This window comes from Squalius cephalus (genome assembly GCF_949319135.1).
Source record: "Squalius cephalus genome assembly, chromosome: 5".
Taxonomy (NCBI): Eukaryota; Metazoa; Chordata; class Actinopteri; order Cypriniformes; family Leuciscidae; genus Squalius; species Squalius cephalus.
In genome coordinates, this window is record NC_137126.1 from 30,873,935 (window position 1) to 30,899,139 (window position 25,205).

The 25,205-nt window shown below is 36.4% G+C and overlaps 1 protein-coding gene across 4 annotated transcripts; it reads right to left on the reverse strand.

Moving 5' to 3' along the window:
- Positions 1-882: 882 nt before the first annotated feature.
- On the reverse strand, positions 883-24,930 carry usp20 (ubiquitin specific peptidase 20). Of its 4 annotated transcripts, XR_013821375.1 has the most exons (26): positions 24,805-24,907; positions 23,682-23,780; positions 23,543-23,596; positions 21,787-21,849; positions 21,500-21,634; positions 21,224-21,323; positions 20,290-20,359; positions 20,020-20,133; positions 19,783-19,861; positions 18,759-19,191; positions 17,571-17,717; positions 17,355-17,467; positions 15,982-16,154; positions 15,449-15,543; positions 15,276-15,309; positions 15,089-15,134; positions 14,823-15,003; positions 14,531-14,657; positions 12,235-12,404; positions 9,857-9,938; positions 9,466-9,574; positions 8,741-8,843; positions 5,057-5,091; positions 4,589-4,657; positions 4,319-4,477; positions 883-2,456 (listed from the first exon to the last, which is right to left on the reverse strand). XR_013821375.1 is itself a non-coding variant. In XM_079872813.1 (25 exons), the coding sequence occupies exons 2-24, from the start codon at positions 23,760-23,762 to the stop codon at positions 4,323-4,325; spliced, it is 2,718 nt and encodes a 905-aa protein (XP_079728939.1). In that variant the 5' UTR covers positions 23,763-23,780; positions 24,805-24,930; the 3' UTR covers positions 883-2,456; positions 4,319-4,322. The 4 variants fall into 4 exon arrangements, 3 of the variants coding, with proteins under 3 accessions (XP_079728939.1, XP_079728937.1, XP_079728938.1); XM_079872813.1 differs by lacking the exon at positions 5,057-5,091 and having other exon boundaries at positions 21,224-21,308; positions 24,805-24,930; XM_079872811.1 differs by lacking the exon at positions 5,057-5,091.
- Between the last annotated feature and the right edge of the window lie 275 nt (positions 24,931-25,205).

Here is a 25,205-nt window from a genome sequence, read left to right on the forward strand (position 1 = left end):
GTTTATACAAGGCAGTTGAAGCAATATTCCAGGGGCTGTGTGAGGACAAAGAGAGGATGGAGACGAAGGGTGGGGGGTTGGGGGCATGCAGGGAGTGGTGGTGATTAAGATGAACAGAGCCTCAAGCATGAAGGTAACACATTGAGTAGATGTTCCTCAGCATGCTTAAAGAAGGCCTGGGGCTCTGGGAGCCAAATATGGATCCTTGAGCATTTTAAGACGCAGTTTGTAACCATAAGTGATGGATCTGTGGAAATAGCTTAAAAACTAGGCTTTTTTTTCTTATATATAGTAATAGCAAATATGTCATTTTAGACAGGTAGCTAGTAGAGAATAAAAGGCATTAAGAAAAACAGAAATTTTTTAAAGTTTATGTGGTAGATTAGTGTCATTATTGTTAACTAAAGCTACTAAACTTTTTTAATTGACCATTAAAACTTTAATGATTAATTAAATAAAGATTAAATGAAATATAATATGGAAAAACTTAGAAATATTTAAGATGAAGTACTAAAACTGAAATATAGAAATATATAATAAAACAACAATTACAAAAGCACAGCAAAATTACTAAAAACTTAAATTAACATTCAAATGAAAACATAAAATGAAAACTAATTAAAATGTATATTGACAATGTCCATTACAAAACAATTAAAACATTATTAAAAAAATATATTTTTAAGATATAATTTAAAATCATCAGCTTAAAAAAAAAGACGATTATGATTCTGGTTAAGAAACAACTTAACAAGTGTGGGCATGGCTTTAGGTTACGCAAAACGGATCTGAAGTTTATAACTGGATCAAGCTGGTCTGGGAACCACAGTAATATGATCACAGAACTATATAAAAAGTAATAAAATAAAGAAATAGACACTGTGGAGAAAGAACAGGCTTTATTTCTATAAGTCAAATCAGACAGATCTTAACATTTAAATCACTTAAGTTAAAAAGGCATTACATCAGAAGTTACCTTGGAAGTTCCTGCAACAAAATATGTAACAGACCCTATTGTCCTATACACAAGCAATTCTCCACAATTCTGACCGTTTGCTTATGAGAAAAGACGACATTCATAAATAAATACTGTTACATTTTTTTATGTAAAAAGAATATGTTCGAAATGACATAGTTAGGCTAGCTTATCGGCATTCTATTAGCATTTCCAACACATCTGATTCGCCTCATTGCACGTTCCCTTGGAAAAATAGTTTACTTTCATTTGAGACTGTGGAGCTGCATCATTAAACCATTGTGACATATAAATGATGCAGCTTTCAACAGACAGCACATCAAGCAATTGAGTAAGCAGTTACTGTACGTTTTTGCCAGTCTGAGGAAATTGTGAAAAATGTGAAGACCATTTATTAGTGAATACGTCAAACATAGTAGCTTACGCAACCCTGTGTCAGAGCTGGGGCGCCGAGATGGGGATATCCGTGAAGGATTCATTTCCTTCTATTGGGACAGAGCATGGAGCTATGTCAAAACTGAGGATTTTAAAGTGCATTAAAACAAAATGTAATATTAATGGCAAACACATCCTGAGCTTTTAATATTGAAATCTTACATTGTGTAATGACAGTTTCGGTCGAATTTCAGTAACATTGAGTAAACAGCCCTAGATTCAACATGAAAAGGCAAATTCTCCCATGGCATCACATCCTGTTCCTACTTAAGATGAATTATTTTAATGCCTGAATTAACTTCCGAAGCAAAAGTGCTGGTACCGGCACATATCTGTAACATCAAATCGTATCCCTCCTATAGTTTCCAGAGAACATGATTTAGTGGCTAGCGTGAACATAAACATTTGATTGTTGAGTATTGATGGAAAAAGTTTTCGTAGATCCCGGAGGTAGAAATGTAAACACAACTCGCTGTAAAATAATTCTGAAAAGATTAAGCCTTCAACATCATCATGTTTCAACTATTCATTACCAAAAAAAAAAAAAAAAAAAAAAAACCTCACAGTGCCAACATGCTCAATTTCATCACATTTGTACTGTGAATTATCGTGATATAGTGGAGTTGGGTGACAAAGAAAGCTTCTTTGAACATGCAGATACTAAGTTCAAGCCTTATTTTTCCTAGGCAGACGTCAGTAAAGAGCTCTAACAAAAAGTTTGAGTGAGAGTTTGAATATGTCCTGCTTGATGCATCATGTATTTACCTCTGCACTACTGAGAAAGGTTTACGTCACTGCCCTTAATCCCAATGACAACAGAAACAAGCATATCACCAGCGCACATGTATGAAGCTTCTTCATGAATGTTAAATATGTTTTATGTGTGTGTCTGATAATATATTTATTCACCTAATAAATAAGACCCTTTCCTACACTAGGAGAGCTCTGTCAGTCACAGATAACAGATCCACAGAAATGCTCACGAAGTGCTTGTAAGACAGTAAGCGCAGTGCGTGACTGTCATCCACACGTTGGTCTTCATCACCTACAGTAGAGCAAAGAAACAAACAAAACCTATCAATAACAAGTGAATGTTTCATTCCTGTATTCAAATATATGGGTGATTTTTCAACTACGGTAGTTGTTCTGTCTTCTAGGATGATTTAAATATAAAAAATATAACTTTTTCATGTAAAATCATCTAGGGGACAGAGAAGCTCCAGTTAAACATGTTTTAAAAAAATCAATGTAGAGTTAAAGGATAGATTATAATAGCTCTAAACATTTATAGTGCATGTTAAAGGCACACTATGTAAGATTTACACCTTAATATAACAGCTTCGAAATAATTTCGATGGTAAACGAACTCATAGTAGGGCGAATCATCCTGATAGCAAAGCGGGGGGGGGGGGGGGGACAAATCTCGCGAGAGATCAGACAAATCTCGCGAGAATCACGACTTGCTTTAAGGCACGACGTCACATACATCAACAACATGAAGCAGCCTCTATGGAAGACACTAGCACAGATTTCAAACGTGAATTGTGGCTGAGTTGACAAAGAAAACGAAGAAAGCGCGGTCGGAAGAGCACAGAGACGGCTCTGCGTGAGTGGTATTTACGACCTAACGTTATGTCAATCATGCTTGCACACTGCCTCCGAAACGTTCGTCCGTCATAAAAAAATTCGGATCAGGTTAGATTTTCTGCGTTTTTCACATTCGTAGCAAGCATTTTGAATGCTGTTTTGACAATTCAGAGCCACCGAATCACAAATACGAAAAAGCGCATGCGAAAATTTCGGACTCAGTGTGCAAGGACCTTAACGCTAAATACAAGTACTCCACAGCAACTCTAGGGGTCGCTGTTTGAGAAAAACAGAAAATGCATAGTGTGCCTTTAACCATAACCCTAATTTTGTAACATTTTTAAAAGGTTACTTTTAGATGAAACTATTTTTGGCCGTTTCTTATTAATTGATTTTAAAGAAAGATATTTTTTTCTAAAGTGTTTAACAAAACTATTAATTTCTTGAACAATTTGTATTAAAAACTAAATTAAAATGAAAAAAATAACGAAAATTCACTTTCCCCAAAACTACTGCAAAGTTTCTATTTGGTCATGATATACATAAATAAAATGAGTAGAAATGTGAAGCAAGGGTAGCAGACAAACACTATAATTGTAATTTTATATATGTTTTACACTTTGATCTAAGATTAAACCATTACTAATCCAGTTATTTGAGAATTTAAATTTAAATTTGTATTTTATTTTCATTTCTGAGGTTTTGTTATTTTGTAGTTTAAGATAACACAATAAGTTAGTTAGTAGCTTATTAACAAGTCCAAAGCTTATTTCACATTTGTTGAATATGTCACCATAGTCATGTCGTTACAAATTACTAGATTACACATTATACAAAAATCCACCTGAAGCTTCACCAAAACCTTGATCAGATCTTTATTGCACGACATGTGATAAATAATTTCATTAAGATTTTTTTATGAACTTGCATTTTTCTGGATTTCAAGTAGTAAAAGTGCCCCTAATTGAAGAATCAGCCAGACACAAGGGCGATGTACGTAGATGTGATTAATCAGCCTGTCAGCCTGTCTGGAATTAATGATGCTTGAGCTTTTCTCAGAACTAACTTCACTTTCTCAGACAAGAGGTTTTATAAAGGGTTTACACAGGTTCCACAGAAGAGTAGGTATAGTTCAATGCTTTAACTACAGACATATTCTATATATTCTACAAAATCTAAAATAAAAACAAAAGAAAGTGTCAAAATACTTTTATTAATTTTAAACAATATATCACTTTTAACCAATTTAATGCTTCTTGGCCCAAACATACATACAAGTGTGGCTTAGTGTTTAAATCGTTTTTTTTAGGTCACTCTTACCATTTCAGAGGGCTCTGGTCTCTGCCTCTATTTTCCTCTCACCATGCGTGTCAGTGTCTGGGGGGCTGATGGTTTGCCGCACTGCAATTTCTGGCCCACCGCCATAAATACTTAACAAGTACTGCCACGTTTCTTCAGATATCTGCCCGTAGTCTGCTCCTGCAAACCAAACCGTAGATAATGAACTATATACAAAGACACACATGCGAGTCAGACAAAGTTTTGACACAAGATGAATCACAGACACGTCAATTTTTGGACAGGAAATACCCTGTTTAAGCTGGATATGTCCGCCTTTCATTACTGCAATCTTGCTGTTGTCAATGGGGCCGGGCGGCTCTAAACCATCAGGGAGAGAGAGAGAGAGAGAGAGAGAGAGAGAGAGAGAGAGAGAGAGAGAGAGAGAGGGAGGGAGGAAAATAATAATGACCTTTACAGTGCATAAGCAAACATTCCCTTGAAAATACAGAGGGTGGTCTTGGCCGAGCTGACAAGAAATCCCGCCATTGGTTGAGTCAATGTTGGAAAGTCAGGCTGGTCGGAACACTCAAACATACAGAGGGATGTTTTGAATGCGTTTCAGAGCCACAGTGTTTAAAAATTTTAGGGAGAACTATAACATCAGATAAAAATTACACACATCACCTAAATGTAACATGGACTTTTGTAATGTATTTTACACAAAGTCTTAAAGGGATAGTTCCCCCAAAAATGAAATTTCTGTCATCATTTACTCACTCTCATGTCATTCAACTTGTATGCATTTCTTTCTTCTGTGGAACACAAGAAAAAGATAAAGAAGATATTTTGAAAAATGTCTGTGTTTTTTGTCCATATAATGAAAATGACTTCTTTTGTGTAAAGAAAAAAAGAAAGTCATACAGGTTTGTAACAGCATGACAACAAATTTGAGGTAAACTATCCCTTTAAAGTCAGCATTAACTGGAAAATGCAATGGAATTTTCTTCCCCTGTGACGTAAATGCAAGTAAAAGGGCACCTTGAGCAAGAAAAAAAATTATAATTGGGACTTCATTTTGTCCATCGGGAATTGATTGGATTGTTGCCATTTGCTAATTGCTGCGATTGTTTCATGTGAGTGACAAATTGCTGGAGGGGTGGAATTGAAACTCGTCAGGCCATTGGACAACCTTATTGCCAAGTCCTTGTGCTGGTTTACACGTCAACAGAGAAGAGATGTCATTGTAAGGGGAAGGGGACGTTAATGCTTTTGATTAAAGATTATGAGGGCATGTGAATAAAATAAAAAAGAATGATGTGCATGGATAAATTACTTTTATTGAATACTGCAATTTTTCATTAAAAATAATAAGAATAAGGATTGTCAATGTTGATTTCATAGTGACCATAATGACTAGTGGTGCAACTGATCACTAAACTCACGGTTCGGATCATATTACAGTTTTTGAGTCACAGATCGTATCATTTTACAGATCAGCCAAAAAAACAACAACAATATAACAAAGTTACAAATAAAGTAAGGTCTAACAGTAGTATTCAGGTACAGAAATGTAATCATTAAATGTAAATTAACACAATAGTGTTCACTGTATAAATTAAATATAGATTAATCTTTGTTTCAGATGTGTTTTGTTGTTTGTTTAACATTAAGGCGAGACACTACAGGTGAATAGGGTAAAATTTTTAAATAATAGATATCACCATGAAACTTCCTCAGTTGATTACTTACACAAGTATATAAAAAAATGTATTACAAGTTTTAGAAATTTTTATGTTTAATTATGCAAATTAGGCATTCTCTCATTAAATATGCACAATTTTGCATATATTTTCGGTAGATAGATCTGAACATATGATAAAGCCAGGTGCAAAATTCTTTTTTCATTTTGTTTACACACAAGATGAAAATAAAAACTCAGAGGGATTTCAGGATATATGCTTTCATTACCTAGGGAATCAAAATATACTGTCCATAGCCATAAAAAATAGATTTTCACCATATTTTTTTGATTAAAATGTCACATAAATCAGGCCAGGAATGATTTATTAACAAATCCCTCTGAAAATATCTTCAGAATACTGCTAAGTGTATAAGTGGAAAGTTTGGTGTACATAGGTGCTACATAGGCTGAGATGTTTCTACTGGAGTATGACAAAAAAATCATTTTGAGAAAACGGCAGTTAAAGATTTAATAGCTCTAAATGAGAAATCGTCGTTAGCTTTAAATCCCCCTTTGGACATTCACGATTGGTTACTGATAGAAAGGAAATGCCCATATTTAGGTTACATAGCGTTGTGCATGAGACTCAGAGCTTTACAACGATACCGGTCATGACAGACGTCAGTAAACAGACGGAGCTCGGCGTGTCGCGTTGTAATGCTTACTTCCTGGTAAATTCGGGAGAAACTTACTGCCGCAAGTAAACAAAATGTAATAAAATAAACATCTTAATGTATATTTTCAACGTTTTCTTTATAGCAGCTTGAAAGAACACATATTGAAGGAGTAAACTAGCCCAAAATCTCAAAACTGACCACTGCATGAAAATCGATGTTTTTGCCTGCCGTGTCTCGCCTTAATGACATAGACATCAGTAGATTTTTATAGGCTGCTGTCACTTTAAGACCTAATGAACGGATCCAATATAATGATACACATCTGATTTCTTTCTCAACTGTTTATATTCACTTAGCCGACTGTGTTTACGAGAATACTTGCCAAGACGGGTATTTTAACATAATTTTGTGAGTATGTTTCCGTTCAAGCGCAAGGAGACATGAAAGAGGAATCAATTCTGTGTTTGCGCGTGGTCTACAATGCGCCTCTCTCTGTGTGTGCACGCTTTGGGTGCGTGTGGCCGTACGCTCAGAAAACAGTGCATGATCAAGTTTTCTTTTGCCTCTTCTCTGAATGGTTTAAATCACTTGAATGTGTAAACTGTCAAGAAAAAAACACATGCAAATGATAAACTTTCAGTCTATGATGGTTAAATTTAGCAAATAATCCACGAATCACATGCATGCCTAACCGCGAGGCCTGGTCCGTATGGATCACAGATCAACTGTGATCCATTGCACCCCTATTAGTGACTGTTTTAACCCTCGTGTTATGTTGGAATTCTGTGCACTCCCCTTATGGTCCGGGTCAAATTGACCCGCATTGGATTCAATACAATTCCTCAAAAATCACACTATGAAAAACAACAAAGATTCAGGTTCAAACTGTAAACTTTTAATATCAACATTTGTCAAATATTCCAAAAAATATATATCTGAAGATATGATTTAATGAAAATGTTTTTTAACCATTTTTTAAAACTATTTAAAATTTTAATATACGTTATATTTATATATATATTTGCATATACATTTTTATTAACTTTTTTTTTTTTTTTTTTTTTTTGCTTAGAACATCATAACTGAACAATTAATTAATCTGAGCTAATTTTTCCTGCTGTCTATGTCGAAGTATCAATATATTTCAGATATCTTGAATATATAAATGAGTGCTTATTTTACTATATGTGTCTGTCAAAGATTTTCATTTGTAATTTGCAATTAATTCTGAACACCATGATTTAGCTTTTTCAAGTGTGTTTGGTTTGGGTTAGAGTACTTTTAGATACACTTACACTTTAGAACTGGAGTTGATGCCCTGACATACATAAAATAAATGTTTTTATTTTGTGTCTACAGTTGCTTTTGAATAGCTGCCTATGATGGTCAAATTGACCTGCGAACATCACAAACGTAATAGTAATTTTGTTTGTATATGTAAAAAAAAAACACCAGCATGTTGAAACTTTTCATGCATGTTCATGATGATAAATGTGAAAAAGTCACAAAATATCAAGAAAAAAAAAAAAAAGGTTTTTATATTATTTCAGGTAGCTTGAAAAAATAAATGATAGGTAATTTTTACCATCTGTGGCTGACAAAATATTTTTTCTGTATTGAAATAAGTGTGGAAAACCTAATTTTTTAGCTTCATAAGGTAGTAAAAAAATAAAATAACAAAATATAACCAATAAATGTTATTATTTTGGGTCCGTACAGTTGCCTTAGAGCGTTAAAATATGCGGGTCAAATTGACCCGCGAACATCACGAAAGGAACAGTAATTTTGTTTGTATATGTCAAAAAACACCAGCATGTTGAAACTTTGCATGCATGTTCATGATGATAAATGAGAAAAAGTCACAAAATATCAAGAAAAAAAACATAGGTTAACCAGTATTTCCAACAACTAGAAAATCTAAACGGGTCAAATTGACCCGCAACATAACACAAGGGTTAATACAAATATAATGCTTAAAAATAGCTGTGCAATATAAACAGACACTTAAATTCCTCCCTCAGGTCAGTGAATTAAATGCCACAGATTTTTTAAAATAATAAAATAAGCAGTATCACATGTTTGTGAGTTTGTATAAGAGTGTACCGTTGTCTTTGCCCTTGACAAAGTTCTCCCATTCTCTGAACCACTGCATGCTGATACACAGGATAACCGTAGGTGCTTCTTCAGCCTGAAACTCTTTATTTAACTATAGACAGACAGAGAAAAAAAGAAACAGAGAGGGATATGACCACTATAAACTTCAAACTCCCTTTAAACAATCTGAGTGTTTCTGTACTCTTTAGTATAACAGTTATAGCTGCATTAATATTGATGCGCCCCTTTAAAAACTGTGGAGTTTCAAACATGACATCCAAATTTTTCCAAAGCTTCAAAACATGTCTGTTTCAAAGCTGTTGATGCACCTGATAAGATGCTGCACTCCTGATAAGATTCCAGTACAGGTCACATCCTTGATCTGTTCAGTATGCAGTCTGTTTTTCATCAGTTCTCTGGCTTTACGAGCAGCAAACTCTTCCAAGAACATTATGCTCCTTCCAAGAGGAGTTTCCGCACTGCGTTACCTAAAATGCTGTTTATCTGAGTGGATAACCTAGAAGAACAGTATTCAAATGCACTCCCTCCTATATGTGATTCACAGTGAGTGTTGTGGTGATGGACAGCACCTCATTGTTTACTTTTAAGTGGGCTACAATAGTTGGCAACATATTAAACCCACAAGAGCAAACTAATTTGTCTGTACATGAACGGCACTTATTTTCGCAAACATTAGAGAACTCTTATCTGTCTGTGTGAAGTCATTTTTTCACCTTGATGAAGGTGTCTATCTCCAGCTTCCGACGTTTGGCTAAGGTCTCGATCTCTACTTGACAGATGGCACACACATATAAGTGATTCACGGCTGGGCCTCCCCCAAACCTGTGAAAGGCATGAAGAAATGTTCAAAGTATGGCCAGTGAAAAGCGCAAACACATAACTCAACAATGTTTACATTGCACTGCTGGTGTAGTTCTTTAAACATGACATCAGATGCCTCGAACCGACAGAACGCCATACACATCTTGTGAGTTCAGGGTTGGACTGAGGTTTTGTTGACTTCAACAGATTAAAAGCTCAAAAATAATCCATGTTCCACTGAGGTGATAAATGTCCTGAGGACTTCCTAAAGGTCAAAAATGTGCATTGCTATGCATGACTCACCTGTTGTAGAGATATTCCCACACATTCTGAGGAAGGATCACGACCAGATCATCCACATAATGGTACTTAGTAGGAGGGATTCCTGTATAAAATCATACCTGAATTAAGTTTTTACTGCTACAGCAAGTGAAAAAGATTCAAAAATATCTACCAATGTGCAAACCATAGTGGGGCATACTGGGTTGAAAATTAGCTATTTGCGAAATGTGCCAATAGCGGGTAAAATGAGTCAAATAAAAAAAATAAAAAGGTGATTAATTATAGGATTATTTTGCTATAAACTGTATCACTTGTTGTAATATACTTTCTATGTGAAATGTTGTCTCTCATAAAAACATTTACATGGCTAGATTCGGTGGCTTAATGCAATTAATAGTTCACATATGAGTCATCACATGGAGCTCTAGAAGAGGAAAATAAAAAAAACTTCAGGCCATCCTAGATAAACTTTGGTGGTCATTTTTCCACTGAGGAAAAAGTTGTAAGAAGATGTGCGAGTTGTGACAGCCACACGAGTCTTTACATGCAGACAGAAGAGAAGAAAATACAACTTTTTTTATATATACAGTATATATACAAATTTTAAAGGGATAGTCCACCGTTTTTTCATATTAAACTATGTTATTCCCTTAACTAAGACGAGTTGATACATACCTCTCTCGTCTCAGTGCGTGCACTCAATCGCTCTGGCGCGCGGCGACACTTTGATAGCACTTAGCTTAGCCCAGTTCATTCATTAGGATCCAAACAGAGATGAAGCTAGAAGCGACCAAACACCTCCACGTTTTCCCTATTTAAATACAGTTACACGAATAGTTACACGACCAAGTATGGTGACACAAAATAAAACGTGGCGCTTTTCTAAGCGGGTAAAAAGGATAACTATAATGTATGGTGGAATAGCACTTGAAGTTGGGAGCACTTCGACTATGCGCAGTAAAAAGACACTCCTGAAAAACCCTCTCCCTCTCACTTCTGTCATAGAACCAACGTGACTTTTTACTGCGCATAGTCGAAGTGCTCCCAACTTCAAGTGCTATTCCGCCATACATTATAGTTATCCTTTTTACCCACTTAGAAAAGTGCCACGTTTTATTTTGTGTCACCATACTTGGTCGTGTAACTATTCGTGTAACTGTATTTAAATAGGGAAAACGTGGAGGTGTTTGGTCGCTTCTAGCTTCATCTCTGTTTGGATCCTAATGAATGAACTGGGCTAAGCTAAGTGCTATCAAAGTGTCGCCGCGCGCCAGAGCGATTGAGTGCACGCACTGAGACAAGAGAGGTATGTATCAACTCGTCTTAGTTAAGGGAATAACATAGTTTAATATGAAAAAACGGTGGAGTATCCCTTTAAGACTGTATGTCACTTATGTCAAGCAAAAAAACAAAAAACAAAACTGTGAGGGTCAGATAGGGGTGTGTGATTATGTATTGTCTATGTTAATCTCGTAATTGTTGTTTTAATGATGTGTGAGCTAACACTGTTGAGTATGTCACTCATTATGCAAAAACCGAACAAAATTGTGCCTTGAGTGTGCATGCTTTCACTGTGTGATGTAGCCTGTTAGAATGCAGTTAAATTGTCAACGAAAATAGTCTAAAACAAAGCCTACCTGAGCAGAACCATTGCTTGTCTCTGAGAACAAGACAGTGGTGTTTCGTCATCGTACAAATTTTCAGTGTTGAATGAATCATTAAAGTGAATCATATGGATTCACCATTTTGAACAAATCCTTTAAAATAATGCAATAATGCAATGGCTCACCCATTAAGCCAGCAACTTACTGCTACCTACTGGCGGTATTTATTTCATATTTAAAGTATCATTTCATTCTTTAAACCATTTCATATTTCATAACTCAAAATGTATTTTTAAATATTACCCTGACAGAATTATTTATGCAATTGTAATTGCGGTGTAAATGCATTTATAAGCTGCATTAAACAGAAAAAAACTCCTAAATGCCACAAAATATTGAAATAATTTTTTGTCAATATCACACACCCCTAGGGTCTAGCAATTTAAACAATCTATTATGTGGCAGTTTACAAACTGCAGCCACATACCACATACTGTAGCCGGTAAATCCATTTACTCACCCACTAAAGTCAATTTCTCACATTCAGCTCTTCATACTTACACAGCAATCACAGTACAGAGAAGAAAATGTGTGCTTTCATTAGAGCAGCAAACTTTATGACAGAGTAAGGCTCAGAAGTGCCCCCTGGCACCCCCTAAACTCTTCTGAACCTATGGTCTGACAAAACCTTGATGTAGGTAAATTAATATTACAGTCATGTAATTCATTCAACCTAAATTGGTCCAGTTTGGATGGGTTTTAGATATATAGGACAGTATTTGTGTGTGATTATACCTCCATGCTGACAGAGGAAAGTGTGGTTGGCGATGGGTCCAGGCTCAGTGAATGTGTTGAACTTGTTGAGCCATTCTCTGGAAATGTAGAACTGAAGCAGACTGGGCTCCTTTAAATTAGCCAGTGCAACAATCTTCTGTCTCTCTCTCACAGATTCTTCACTGCTCTTCCTAAAAGAAAATTAATATGAAATTACAACCATTTAAAAGTGCACTCATCACTATATGTCCCAAAAGTATTGGATTTTATTCTGATATCTATTGGCATGGAACCTAATGAACATAGCATACATTGTTTTAGTCATTTAATTTTTTTTTTTATTCTATTCATTTAATTATATGTAAAACAGTTGCAGAGTAACATAAGTAGCGACAGATCTTTTCTTACGTATCGTGACGTACATACAAGTGAAACAGATTCTCACAAAAATGTAGGCCAGGGACTTGGTTCTATCCATCCGTTGTTGATTGGATGGAGGCAGATCTAAATGTAAGCCTGTGATTGTAAGAAAAGGGGTGGGTTTATGCGGACTAAATGATAAGTCTGGCATACAGTCAGGTCCATATATTTGGACACAGGCACAATTTTTGTTATTTTAGCCATTTGCCAAAACATATTCAAGTTAGTTATTTAATGAATGGGCTTAATGTGCACACTCTCAGCTTTAATTTGAGGGTATTCGCATCACCCCTTTTCAAGGGACCACAAGTAATTAGACAAGTGACTCAAAAGCTATTTCATGGACAGGTGTGGGCTATTCCTTCATTATTTCTTCATTGCTTAAGCAGGAGTTGATTCTAAGTGTACGTTTACACGACAACGATACGCTTAAAACGGGGACGTTTTTCCTTTGAGTTTTTGGCGTACGGATCCCCCATTCCCCCATTCACACGGATCCGCAAAAACGACTAAAAACCCTATATTCTGCTGCCAGGCCATTAGATGGCGATGAAACACTATAGACTGAACACGTAATACATGTGCATGACGTCACTGTCTTCAGAGATTCGCGTTTTAGGCTGGATCCCAAATGGCACACTTCATGTGGACTCATGGTCTCGTGGCCTTAAATTGAGCGTGCTCGGCAAGTGTACGAGTCCGTAGGGTGTACCATTCGGCATATTAGCGCTCAGAAGTGTGCTCACAAGCGCTGCCTTTGAGCCCTTGATGCGGACTTCGACGAAGCCCGCACTTTCGCACCCTCCACATGAAGTTACCTACCCAGAAATCATTGCGAACGCCCAATCAGATAAATGAGGGGAGGAGTTTCGTGGCTGTTTGGCTTTCAGTGGCATGATGTCATCAAGCCTGTCCCAAAATACAGTCTCGCTTGCCCTCGTGTACTCAAGGCCAGCGCCCCTTAGGTCTGCAAGTGTCCACAAGGCCGGAGTGTGCCATTTGGGATCCAGCCTTTGTTGTTTACACAGAGACCGTTTTCAAAAACTTGCAGTTTGAAACCTGTTTCCAGGCACCCAAAACGCTGCTGTTGTGTAAACGAACGGCCAAAACGAATAAAAAGTTTTACGTTTTTAGTTGAAAATGGTGTCGTGTAAACAGCCCCTAAGTGTGGCATTTGCATTTGGATAATGTGGTCAAAGTAGCTCTCCATGCAAGTGAAACAGGCCATCATTAGGCTGTTTCAAAAACAAAACAAACCTATAAGAGAGATAGCAGGAACATTAGGATTGGCCAACAGTTTGTTACATTCTGAGAGAGAAAAAATAATGCACTGGTGAGCCCAGCAACATAAAAAGGTGATGTCCATGGGTTCCAGACTTCAGGCAGTCATTTCCTGCAAAGGATTCTCAACAATATATAAAAATTAACTATTTATTTATGATTATTTGTCCAATTACATTTGAGCCTTTGAAAATAGAGGGACTGTGTATAAAAACGGTTGCAATTCCTAAACGTTTCACATGATATTTTTGTTCAGATATTAAATCTAAAAGTCTGCACTTCAATTTCATCTTGATAGTTTTATGTTAATTCTATTCTGTGGCATACAGAGCCAAAATGATGAAAATTGTGTCGGTATCCAAATATATATGGACCTAACTGTACATCACCAGAGAGAAGTCTGCCGTTTGACTGGAAGATTGAGTTATAACATTTTGATTAAAAATTCTGAGGTAAAAAATGTTTTTTAAATGAAATATGCAAGGATGAATCATAAACAATAAGGTGCGTAAAAAAGGGTGAATTTTCATTTCAAGCCAACTTTAATAAGAAAAACATTACTGTGTGCTCTTTAAACAAACATTACAAAATCAATAAAATAGCAATAAAAAAGTACCTGTAGAAAAGGACATACGCTTCAGCATTCTGCACTACTGTCTCGTGCACTTCTGTTACATACTGATCATCAAACTCGTACCACTGTCCATTGATCACATTCTGACAGTACGCTATGTAGTGACCACCTGTTCAACAGGGGGAAAAACCTTTTATTTCACTCAAATAAATCAGACAAAATAATATATTTTTTCTCATCTGGGAAAAGAGCCAGAAATTAACAAATACCAGGCCATTTATCAAAACCTCAAAACTCCAGCTATATTTCGCAATATTACACAGAAGTAACTTACTCCCAGCAGTTCCGTGATGACAGATGACAGACAGCAGGTCATAGGTAGTAATCTGCGACGGGCTCTCCTTAGCCAAGAAGGGCTTGAGATCCAAACCCTCCAGTGGAAATGACACATGACTATTTATCTTGAATGAGTACATGACTTCATGCCTGAAACGCTTCAGGTGAACGCACAATATCTGCAAAGGAGATCACACATAAACAAACAAACTAGGAATACAAGTTGTATTGAAAAGAGCAGATCGAAATGGAGGGGGTACTTACTTCTGGTAGACGCAGAACTTTACAATATTTCACACCATTTCTCAATCTGGGAAGCAGGTAGAGTAAATTAGCATGTTTCTAAACAAGTAAACCTAACAGCTACAGTATGGTTTTGGCTGTAAAACCATAATTACTATTTAGATTAGATTACATTTTAGCCTTTTTTTATATATATAAGAAATCTTACTTTTTACATCGTTCACAGCTGTACATGTTGTCTCCTGTTTGGCGGAAAGAAAAAAACATCAACCAAGGGTTTCCAAACAATACAACATTGTGGAAAGTGAATATTATTTTTTTTACCCTTTGCTGTCACATTCATAATTCCACATTCATAAATGTCAAACATGGTGTGCTTACCTTTCAGCTCATCAGCAGCAAAGAAGGCTGCCAGGCAGTCCTCCAGCGTTACCATTGGACCCCAAAACCAACTGGGAATACAAGACACTACAAACCTGCAAAAAAAAAAAAAAAAAAAAAAAAAAAAAAAAACACATTAGAATCTTAAAAACATTTTTTAGCAAGGTTTCAACAAAAATACTGAGCAGCACAACAATTTTAAACATCAATAATAATAAGGTCTTGAGCACCAAATCAGCATATTAGAATGATTTCTAAAGGATCATGTGACACTGATGACTGGAGTAATGGTATCTAAAAATTCAGCTGTCATCACAGGAATAAATTACAATTAAAAAATATATGACATTAGAAAACAGTTAAATTGTAATAATATTTCACATTGACTTTTTACTGTATATTTGTTCAAATAAATGCAGCCTTGGTAAGCATAAGAGACTTCTTTCAGTCTTAGAGACTTCAAACTTTTGGACTGTAGTGCAATACATTTTTCCATTAGTTAATTCTCAGCCTTAACCACACTCTCACTATACCTTCTTATAGAATCCATGATGTAGGATATCCAGCCTTGTGGCGCATAAGCATCCGTGCAGACACCAGCTTTAACTGGAGCGCTCTGGTGGATAGAGGAATGGAGTTTGGCCAAATCTTCTTTACCCGGAATAGGCAAAGACAGGTCCTGAAAGGTCTCCACAGTTGTCGAAACCTACAAAGGCAGATATTTTCTTTAAAACATTGCTATTTCTACAGTCTTACACATACTGTACCATTGAAATATATCCTTCTACAGTTACATAACATTTGGTTTATGTGATATGAACACAGTCTGTTTTGTGCAGCTATGAATTGCTGAATCCTTCTAGAATGACCTGTAGTGATTGTAGTTTGATCATAAACGATTTGTTCATTTTGAACAACTCTTTAAATTGACTCGGGAACGAGTTGCCACAGAGAGTGATTTGTTCATTTTGTGCTGACCGCACATGCGCAACATCCTATTGGTTCTGTACAGGAAACAGAAATGATTAGTTAGGTAAGTCATTTATTCTTTTGTCACATGATGTGACAGCCGTATTGGATAAAGAAATTAGTTCATAATTCCCAAACTTCCTTACAAACAAGAGCGTAGTCAGTTTTTTTCCTCTTACAGTTAATGCTGCATTTCTGGTCTCAAATTGTAGCTTTCTTATTTCTTACAATTTATAAATTTGTGAATTTCTGTTATGATGTTTCTTTTTCATAACATTGAATGTGGTAAAGAGCTAGCTAATGCTTTAAACATTATCTTTACCGTATGATGGGTAAAATCACTTTGATAAAGCAAAGATACCTACATATAATAACAACATACAGTTACGTGACAAAAGAGCAAACAACTCAAACTCGAAGACTCGAGAGGTAAACTAATCATTACCTCAGCTTCTGGGCTGTCACGGGATGAACGAACGACTTGAATCTGAAGACTAGAGAGGTGAACTAATAAATTCTGTTTCCGGTAGACTGCACAGCTCAGCTTATGGGGATGTGATGTGACAAAAAAACAAACGACTTAGATCGGGAGGTGAGGTAAACTAACTGAATGCTTTGCCTGAAGACCCAGCTAAGCAATAAATTAATTATTTTTCTGTTTCTCAGAATTTGGTTGCATTATAGTTTTTTTTTATAGCAGATGTGTTGGGGTATTTGCCCATTAACATGCAACATTTTAATTATATTCTGCTGAAATGAACGAAATTAATTGAAAAAAAGGTTCATTCATTTTGATGAAAGAGATTCAAAGATTCAAGTCGGTAAAATGATCCGAACTTCCCATCACTACTGTAGTGGTATATTTTTAAGTGTAATGAATGTGATTTGATGCTTGGTGCCCTCTAGAGACAGAAAAACTCCTTGCATCCTTCCTCACCCGGTCACATGTCAAACACTGAACCAGACTCAGAATGGATCCGTCAAAGGTATCTGAAATAACACTGCGGAAACAGGACTGCTTCTTCTTCTTGGTGCTAAGGAGCATCTGAGCTACAAGACAAACAAACATAATGGTTATTTAGTGTAAAGCAAAATCCAACTTTACCAAAAAAAAATATGATATGCTGTATTTGTCTATATGAGAGAAGCAAACCTTTCTTGAAAGTATAAGTGGGTCCAGTTCTGAGGGGGCTGGATCTTGGTGGGCTGCTGGAGAGTCTGGAGTGAAGCTCCTGCAAACTGTGAGCGGGGCTAGAAGGATGAGAGGACGGACAGTGCATGGAAGCTTCATTATCAGGTTCTGCAAGAAAAAGAGGGATCAGGAAGTGAAAAGATTGGTTTTCACATCCAAACACTTCATGAACTCTGTTAACATACTCTCTACTGTTTAAAAGTTTGGAGTCAGTAAAAAGAGAAATGAATACTTTTATGCAGCATAAATGCTTAAATTGATCAAAAGTGACAACAGTTTTTGTCTTTTGCAAGACTAAAGACTTTTGCATTATTCCAAAAGAATTCGAAAAATATTATCATGGTTTCCACAAAAATATTAACCAGCACAGCTGTTTATACATCGATAATAATAAGAAATGTTTGTTGAGCATCAAATCAGCATATTATACTCATTTCTGAAGGATCATGTGACACTGAAGACTGGAGTAATGACTGATGAAAATGTAGCTTTGTCGGAATACATCTTAACAGTTCTTTAAAAAAAACATAATAGCATTTCTTAGTATTACTGTTTTTGCTGTATTTTTGATCAAAGTGAACTCTTTCAAAAACACAAAAACATTAGTTGTCCCCAAACTTTTGTTAGTGTAAGGTCACGTTCACACAGCAGCAGAATATCAAAAATCAAAGAGCCGCTCTGCGCTTCACAAATGTGTGTCTACTGTGTGTTACGGGTTTTCATGAGTGGTTTCGGTAGCTTACAGCGATGCAGATGTGAGCTGTGTGTGATCTGTGGGTTTTAGATCCAGTCACTGTTCTCCAGTGGAGCTGCTCGTATCAGTTTTGTGTTGTATGTGCGACTCAAATTCCCCGCTCTCCATCCAGATATAAAAGCTGCTGTCAGTTAATGAAGATTTGACGTGTGAACTCGCGGCTCGATGGAACTCTTGTCGTGTCAGAAGTGATAAGACTTTTCAGTTTTATGGACGTTGCCATCTTTAATATTACTTTGGTCACTGTCATTATGGTTACTGGTAAGAGAACACAGGCTTGACTCACGTTCCACATTCATACAGAGAGTATTCGAGACGCTACTGTAAGTAAATGTGGTGGGCAATCCCAAAAACTGACAGTGTGAACGTACCCTAAGATTATAAGAACATCATACCTGTATTTCCTGATGTCGGCACAGTTGTGGTTGTAGTGGTTGCCTCTGTTTCTCTCTCTGCCTGTCCCTCTTGTGCGGCCGTATCCACATCTGCATCCTCATCCATTTCCCGTGTCCTCTCTTCTCCTCTTCTCTCCTTCAGCCTCTCTTTCTCCGAGATCCCTCCGTTTCCTCTCACTCCAACGCACTCATCTTGGATGAGCAGCTCTGCTTCTCCTCCTGCCCTCTCTACATCTCCTTTCTCACTTCCTGATCCAGAGTCACACGACAGGAACTCGTCCTCAGAGGGGCTTCGGTCTCCATCGACATGGTTAAGGTTGTCAAGGTTGTGATCAGGGTCGACATCTGAGATCGCAATGGTGCAGTCGGTCAAAGGCTCCTTCAGCTCCTCATGAAGCTGGTCCATCAGACATCGCAAAAACTCCTGAGTGTCCTAAAAACACAGAAGCAAGAAGTGTGTACTTTATGGGGCTTATATGAGAAACACAACTACAGTCTTGAAAGGTTGCATAGTAATCTTCATATTTACATTTACATTTATGCATTTGGCAGACGCTTTTATCCAAAGTGACTTACATTTCATTTCAAGGTACACATTTACATTCTTATCAGTTTTTGCTTTCCCTGGGAATCGAACCCATGACCTTTGGCGTTGCAAGCGCCAACACTCTACTGTTTGAAATTAAATTATTCACTCCAAAATTAAATTAAATAAAAATATTAGGAAAAACGTAAAATATTAGGAAAAACGTAAACTTATCAATATTAAACGAAAATTAGCAACTTGGCAAATTACTTAAATAAAATAAGTTGAAGTTGACATACTAAAATTACTGAAGTAAAAATAAAATAAAGCTAAATAGAAATATTTATAAACTCAATATAAATGACAAAAGCACATAAAAAAATCCTAAAATAAAAAAAAATTGCAATGAAAACTGAAAATAAAAAATAAAGCCAATTCAATAAATGAATAATTACTATATAATATTAAATAATACTAAAATAACACTGCTTTATATACCTGTTGAGCATAGCCACGAAACATGGGGTTCACCAGTTTGATTCCATGAAACAGACTAGTGGGAACAACATAGCTTGGCCTAGACAGAAAGCAAAAGAAAGTACAGAAGTGGGAAAAAGAAAACCAACAGAGAACGGTATGGTTCAGATAATTATGACCAAGCTCAATAGATTAAAATTAGGCTCGCTAGAACTGGCCAGATCTAGTTTAGCGGTTTGGCAAGTCAGTGTTTGTTACCGTTTCTTGTGCCAGAGCTCAGAGATAAGCTTCTGAAAGCTTTTACACAACGCCGGCTTCTTATCCGTACGCACCAACCCACTGCAATCCAGGAAAAACTGAGTCAGAGGAGGACTGAAGAGAAAAATAAAAATAAACAGGAAAACCATCATCAATTTAAGGGGCATGATGCACAGAACTGAAAAACAAATCAGTTGAATCAGTCACGCTTCCTTCCAATCTGTGCTGTCTGGATAATGCCTATTTATGCTACACAAGTTGTGAGCTCACCAGTTGGACAAGGCCTGCAGCGCAGCGTTCATGTAACAGGAGTTCCCAATGTTCTTCATCCCTGTGAGACCTGAGATAGAATAAAGAGTATTAAGCATAACGAGTAATGCAAACACCAGCCTACAACTTTGCTACATATTGCTTTTGGAAATGACAGATGACCCTCAAATTTTGCAGTGTGGAATAGAATCTTAGTCATTACACATAATCAATGACAATGAGATTCAATTTAATTCAGGCTATGTACTTCCATATTTTCATATTAAAAAAACAGAAAAGGAAATTGTCTGGTTATTCGTTCATTATTGAATCCGCACATTTAAGCTGTTGTATAAACAGGGCAAGATAGTCACATCTGTTAGTAAACACAAATGTAGAAGTTTATATAAAAGGTCATCAATAAGATTTTTTTTTTATAATATCAATAATAATAATTAATAATTTTATTTAACAAGAATGCATTAAATTGATCAAATGACAGTAAAATGTTTTACATTTTACAAAAAATTGTATTTAAAATAAATGCTGTTCTTTTTATCTTTCTATTTATCAAAGAATCCTGACAAAAGGTATCACAGTTTCCACAAAAATACTAAGTTTTCAACAAATTGAGCAGCAAATCAACGTATTAGAATGATTTCTGAAGACTGGAGAAATGGCAGCTGAAATTCCAGCTCTTTTAAAATATATAAATATATTAAAAAACAGGTATTTTGAACTGTAATAATATTTCAAAATATTACGATTCTTACTGTGTATTTAATCACATAAAAGATTTTCAAAAACATTTAAAAATCATACTGATCTCAAACTTTTGAATGGTAGTGCATGTGTCCCCATCAATGCCTAGGTGGGCGTCCTTGCCATTTATCATTTAATAGAGGATTTGAAATGCCATGCAATATGTACTAGCTTCCTGTCTACATGATTATACCTCTAGGTTTAAGCTCATCCTCCTCAGATTCTGAGCCTTCCTCATCCGCCACTGCGATAGGAACCGCCTTCAGTGGGTGATATGTCTGGGGAAGATGATCCTTAAAAATGAGTGATTTGTGTATTTTGTGTTGTACATACATGTGCTTTATAAATTCTAAATGAGATCTTCAGACTGATATTAATAATGCAGAAACAGGAAGTACCATCTTAATCATGTTTATACGATCTTAAACAATAGAAAGTGTAGATTTCTTAAATATTCAGATGAATTTACCTGTTCATGTGGTTTGCAGCAGTGAGCTAATGATATAGGAGTAACAGGTTTTGGTTCCAGAAACACCTCCCTCTCACAGACATAACACCACACCCTGAATGTGGTCAAGTTTACTGTCAGATTGTGTTTTCTGGCCTGGAAAAGGGTCAAAAGAAGATGCACACATGTACAAAAGAACAAAAAAATCATATATGGATGATACCTAGATAGAAATCGAATGAATGCTTAGATAGAAAAAAAGTGTGCACAAAATATTTAAATGATTAAGCAAACTGTAAGAAAGTCACCTGTGCGTGTATAGTACTGTGATCAGAATATGATTCTCCGCAGCCTACATAGGGACAGTCACACTGTGGGCAAAACAGGACAAAGAGATTAATGATTTTCAAGAAATGTATGATTTACTTTGAAGTCGACATGAAACAGAAGTTGCAATAGTCTTTTGTTTGTTTTTGTGACGTATATCTGAGTGAAACTGCCTCTCAAAAAAGAAAAATGCAGGGCGGGACTTGATTTTGTCCACTGGTAATTGATTGGACCGTTGTTGTTTGCTAATGCTGCAATCTAAAATGAGTTACAGGTTGTCCTGTTTAGATCATGAGAAAACAACTTGCTATGCTGAGATCATGAGAAAACAAGAAGGAAGAAATAATAATGCATGGCCTCTTAGGGCTTCCGTAGAATGCCGCTGCCCCAATTCAAGAAGAATCTTACCACCATTAAGACATATGTATGAACTTGGACAGAAAACTTTCTTGTCTGCCATACCATTCCCAACACAGCCCGTTTTGAGTGTCTTTGTTCAGAGAGGGCCAACAACAGCCAATCACAACAGGGGGACATTGTTAATGTAATACAAACAGCCAATCAAAATAAGAGTTCCAGAGAAGGCCAGCCGCCAATAGCATTGTTAAAGGAACACTCCACCGTTTTTCATATTAAACTATGTTATTCCCTTAACTAAGACGAGTTGATACATACCTCTCTCGTCTCAGTGCGTGCACTCAATCGCTCTGGCGCGCGGCGACACTTTGATAGCACTTAGCTTAGCCCAGTTCATTCATTAGGATCCAAACAGAGATGAAGCTAGAAGCGACCAAACACCTCCACGTTTTCCCTATTTAAATATTTTGTCACCATACTTGGTCGTGTAACTACTCGTGTAACTGTATTTAAATAGGGAAAACGTGGAGGTGTTTGGTCGCTTCTAGCTTCATCTCTGTTTGGATCCTAATGAATGAACTGGGCTAAGCTAAGTGCTATCAAAGTGTCGCCGCGCACCAGAGCGATTAAGTGCACGCACTGAGACGAGAGAGGTATGTATCAACTCGTCTTAGTTAAGGGAATAACATAGTTTAATATGAAAAAACGGTGGAGTGTTCCTTTAACACAAAGGTTTGGAAAACTGATTTATGTGCACAATCATATTTTTTTGTGCTTGAGTTTGGGATTTGTGATATCTTTAAGTTTTCATTTTACGTGCGAACTTTTTCACTGTGCTCACACTGCTGTAATTCACTTGTGTCCTGGTGTTCATGCACTTGCTCTGTTTTGTCCATCATTTAAAGCAGTGATCTCAAACTCAATTCCTGGAGGGCCACAGCTCTGCACAGTTTTGCTCCAACCCTAATCAAACACACCTGATCCAGCTAATCAAGGTCTTCAGGATTATTAGAAACTTCCTTGCAGGTGTGAGTAGGAGCTGGTTGGAGCTAAACTGTGCAGAGCTGTGGCCCTCCAGGAATTGAGTTTGAGACCACTGATTTAAAGCCATAATCAGAGAAGAGAAGAAATGTTGTTGCAAGAGAAAGGGAAGTTATTTTGATTAAAGATTATGAGGGCACATGAATTAAACAAATAGTAATGTGCACGGTTAAATAAGACGCTGAAATATTCCATTAAAAATATGAACTGTGAATATTTGATTTCATGCTGATTTTAAAGACATGTTCTGGGCCTAATCTTAAAGACTGCATTCATAAATCTGTCTACATGCTTAAAGTCTATTGTGCTTGTATGTTTGCTAGAGAAAAGGCTCCTTACCTGTAGACATGCCCAGAGGTTTGGTCCACCTACCCCACATGACTGACACGTGCCCTTGAGTAAAATTAACATAATAAAATTCAATACACAGCACTCATAATACATTTAAGACTTAAATATCAGCAAAAGCAATTCTAACCTTTGATTTCTGAATAAGTTCCTCCTTAGTTACTTCACCAATAAAGTCCAAGTGAGGACAAAGATCCCCGCTGTCAGTCATCTTGATTTTGACGTCACTCTATTACAAAGCACAAAGAATTGACAACTACTGATACAACTCTGCACAGCATCAATACAACAAACAGCTGTGAAGTTGTGGGGTTAAAGTACACCCCAAAAAAGGAATGAAATCATCTATTTAGCCTTAAATTGTTTTTGACTTTCTAACTTCTGTTGTAAACAAAAAGAAATACTAAGTCACCGTTCACATTTATTCTATGCACACACAAACACACACACTCTCACAAAAGATTCTGCCAAACATCTCAATTTGTTTTCTACAGAAGACAGAAAAATAAACAGGTTTGGAAAAATATGAGGGCGAGAAAATTATGACAATTAAATGGTTTGTTGAACTGTCCCTTTAACCTTCTAAAATAAACTCTCACACTGACACTCTCAATATCAGTGTGAAAGAGAAAATCTGCCATCATTGAATAAATCATTTTAAATAAAAATTATAGAAGAAAACAGGAATAAAACTGATACTGATTTCTAGTACGTTACATCTGCTTAATATGAGATGGCAATGTGAGTCGGTGCCTGAAACTCTCAGGACTGAGGAGACCAAAACTGCTGTTTCATGCGCCTAGCACGACTGAATGATGAATTCATCGCATATCACTCCATCCATTGTTACAGTGGGAAAAATGCACAATAATACATTATAAAAATAATCTGTAAATCTGCTTTTCGCACGAAAAGTAGCTTTAACTTATCCGAAGAGAAACTGAAAAACAATAATAATATGAACCAGAGTCTATTCATCTTATTAGAAAAAATAATCTCAAAACATACGGATACTTTCTGCGGCTTCGGTAATTATCTTGTTCTTCAACTCAATACAATTCCACTAAATGTCATCGTCAACCACTCAAAAGCTGTTTTACATCACACGATCTTGCAGAATAAACGATAAACAGGCCATATTTCCACTCGGGCTGCAAGACACTTTTCATACGCTCAGTCGACATGATGTTATCTTGACAAATAAACAGTGACACTTCGCTTTAACCGAAGGAAAGATAAAAACAGTTATTTACCTGTCAGACATAAACAAAAATAACACTCATAGATGATCATTTTAGGCCAATCTGTGGTGTTTGTAACAGAGGTGGGTAACAGTGCACTAAACAGCATCCATACTGAATATAGCAATAGTGTGCGTCACAGCTTTGACCAGAGCCAATGAATGCTTTCAGCTCTTTCATCTGATCAAAAACTATTTTTTATTTACTTACACTATTAAAATGTACATACTACTTGTTTGGGCTGTTCCTGTTTTTAATTGTTTTTGTTATTGTTTTTACTTCGGTTTTTTTTTTTTTTTCAATTCATAAAAGCAGCTGATCTTCAACCAGTCTCTTTATCCTCCACAGTCGCTTTACTCCGTTATACGGTTATATGGAAAACGGATGAGCTGATCTTAGATCAGCTGTTAATA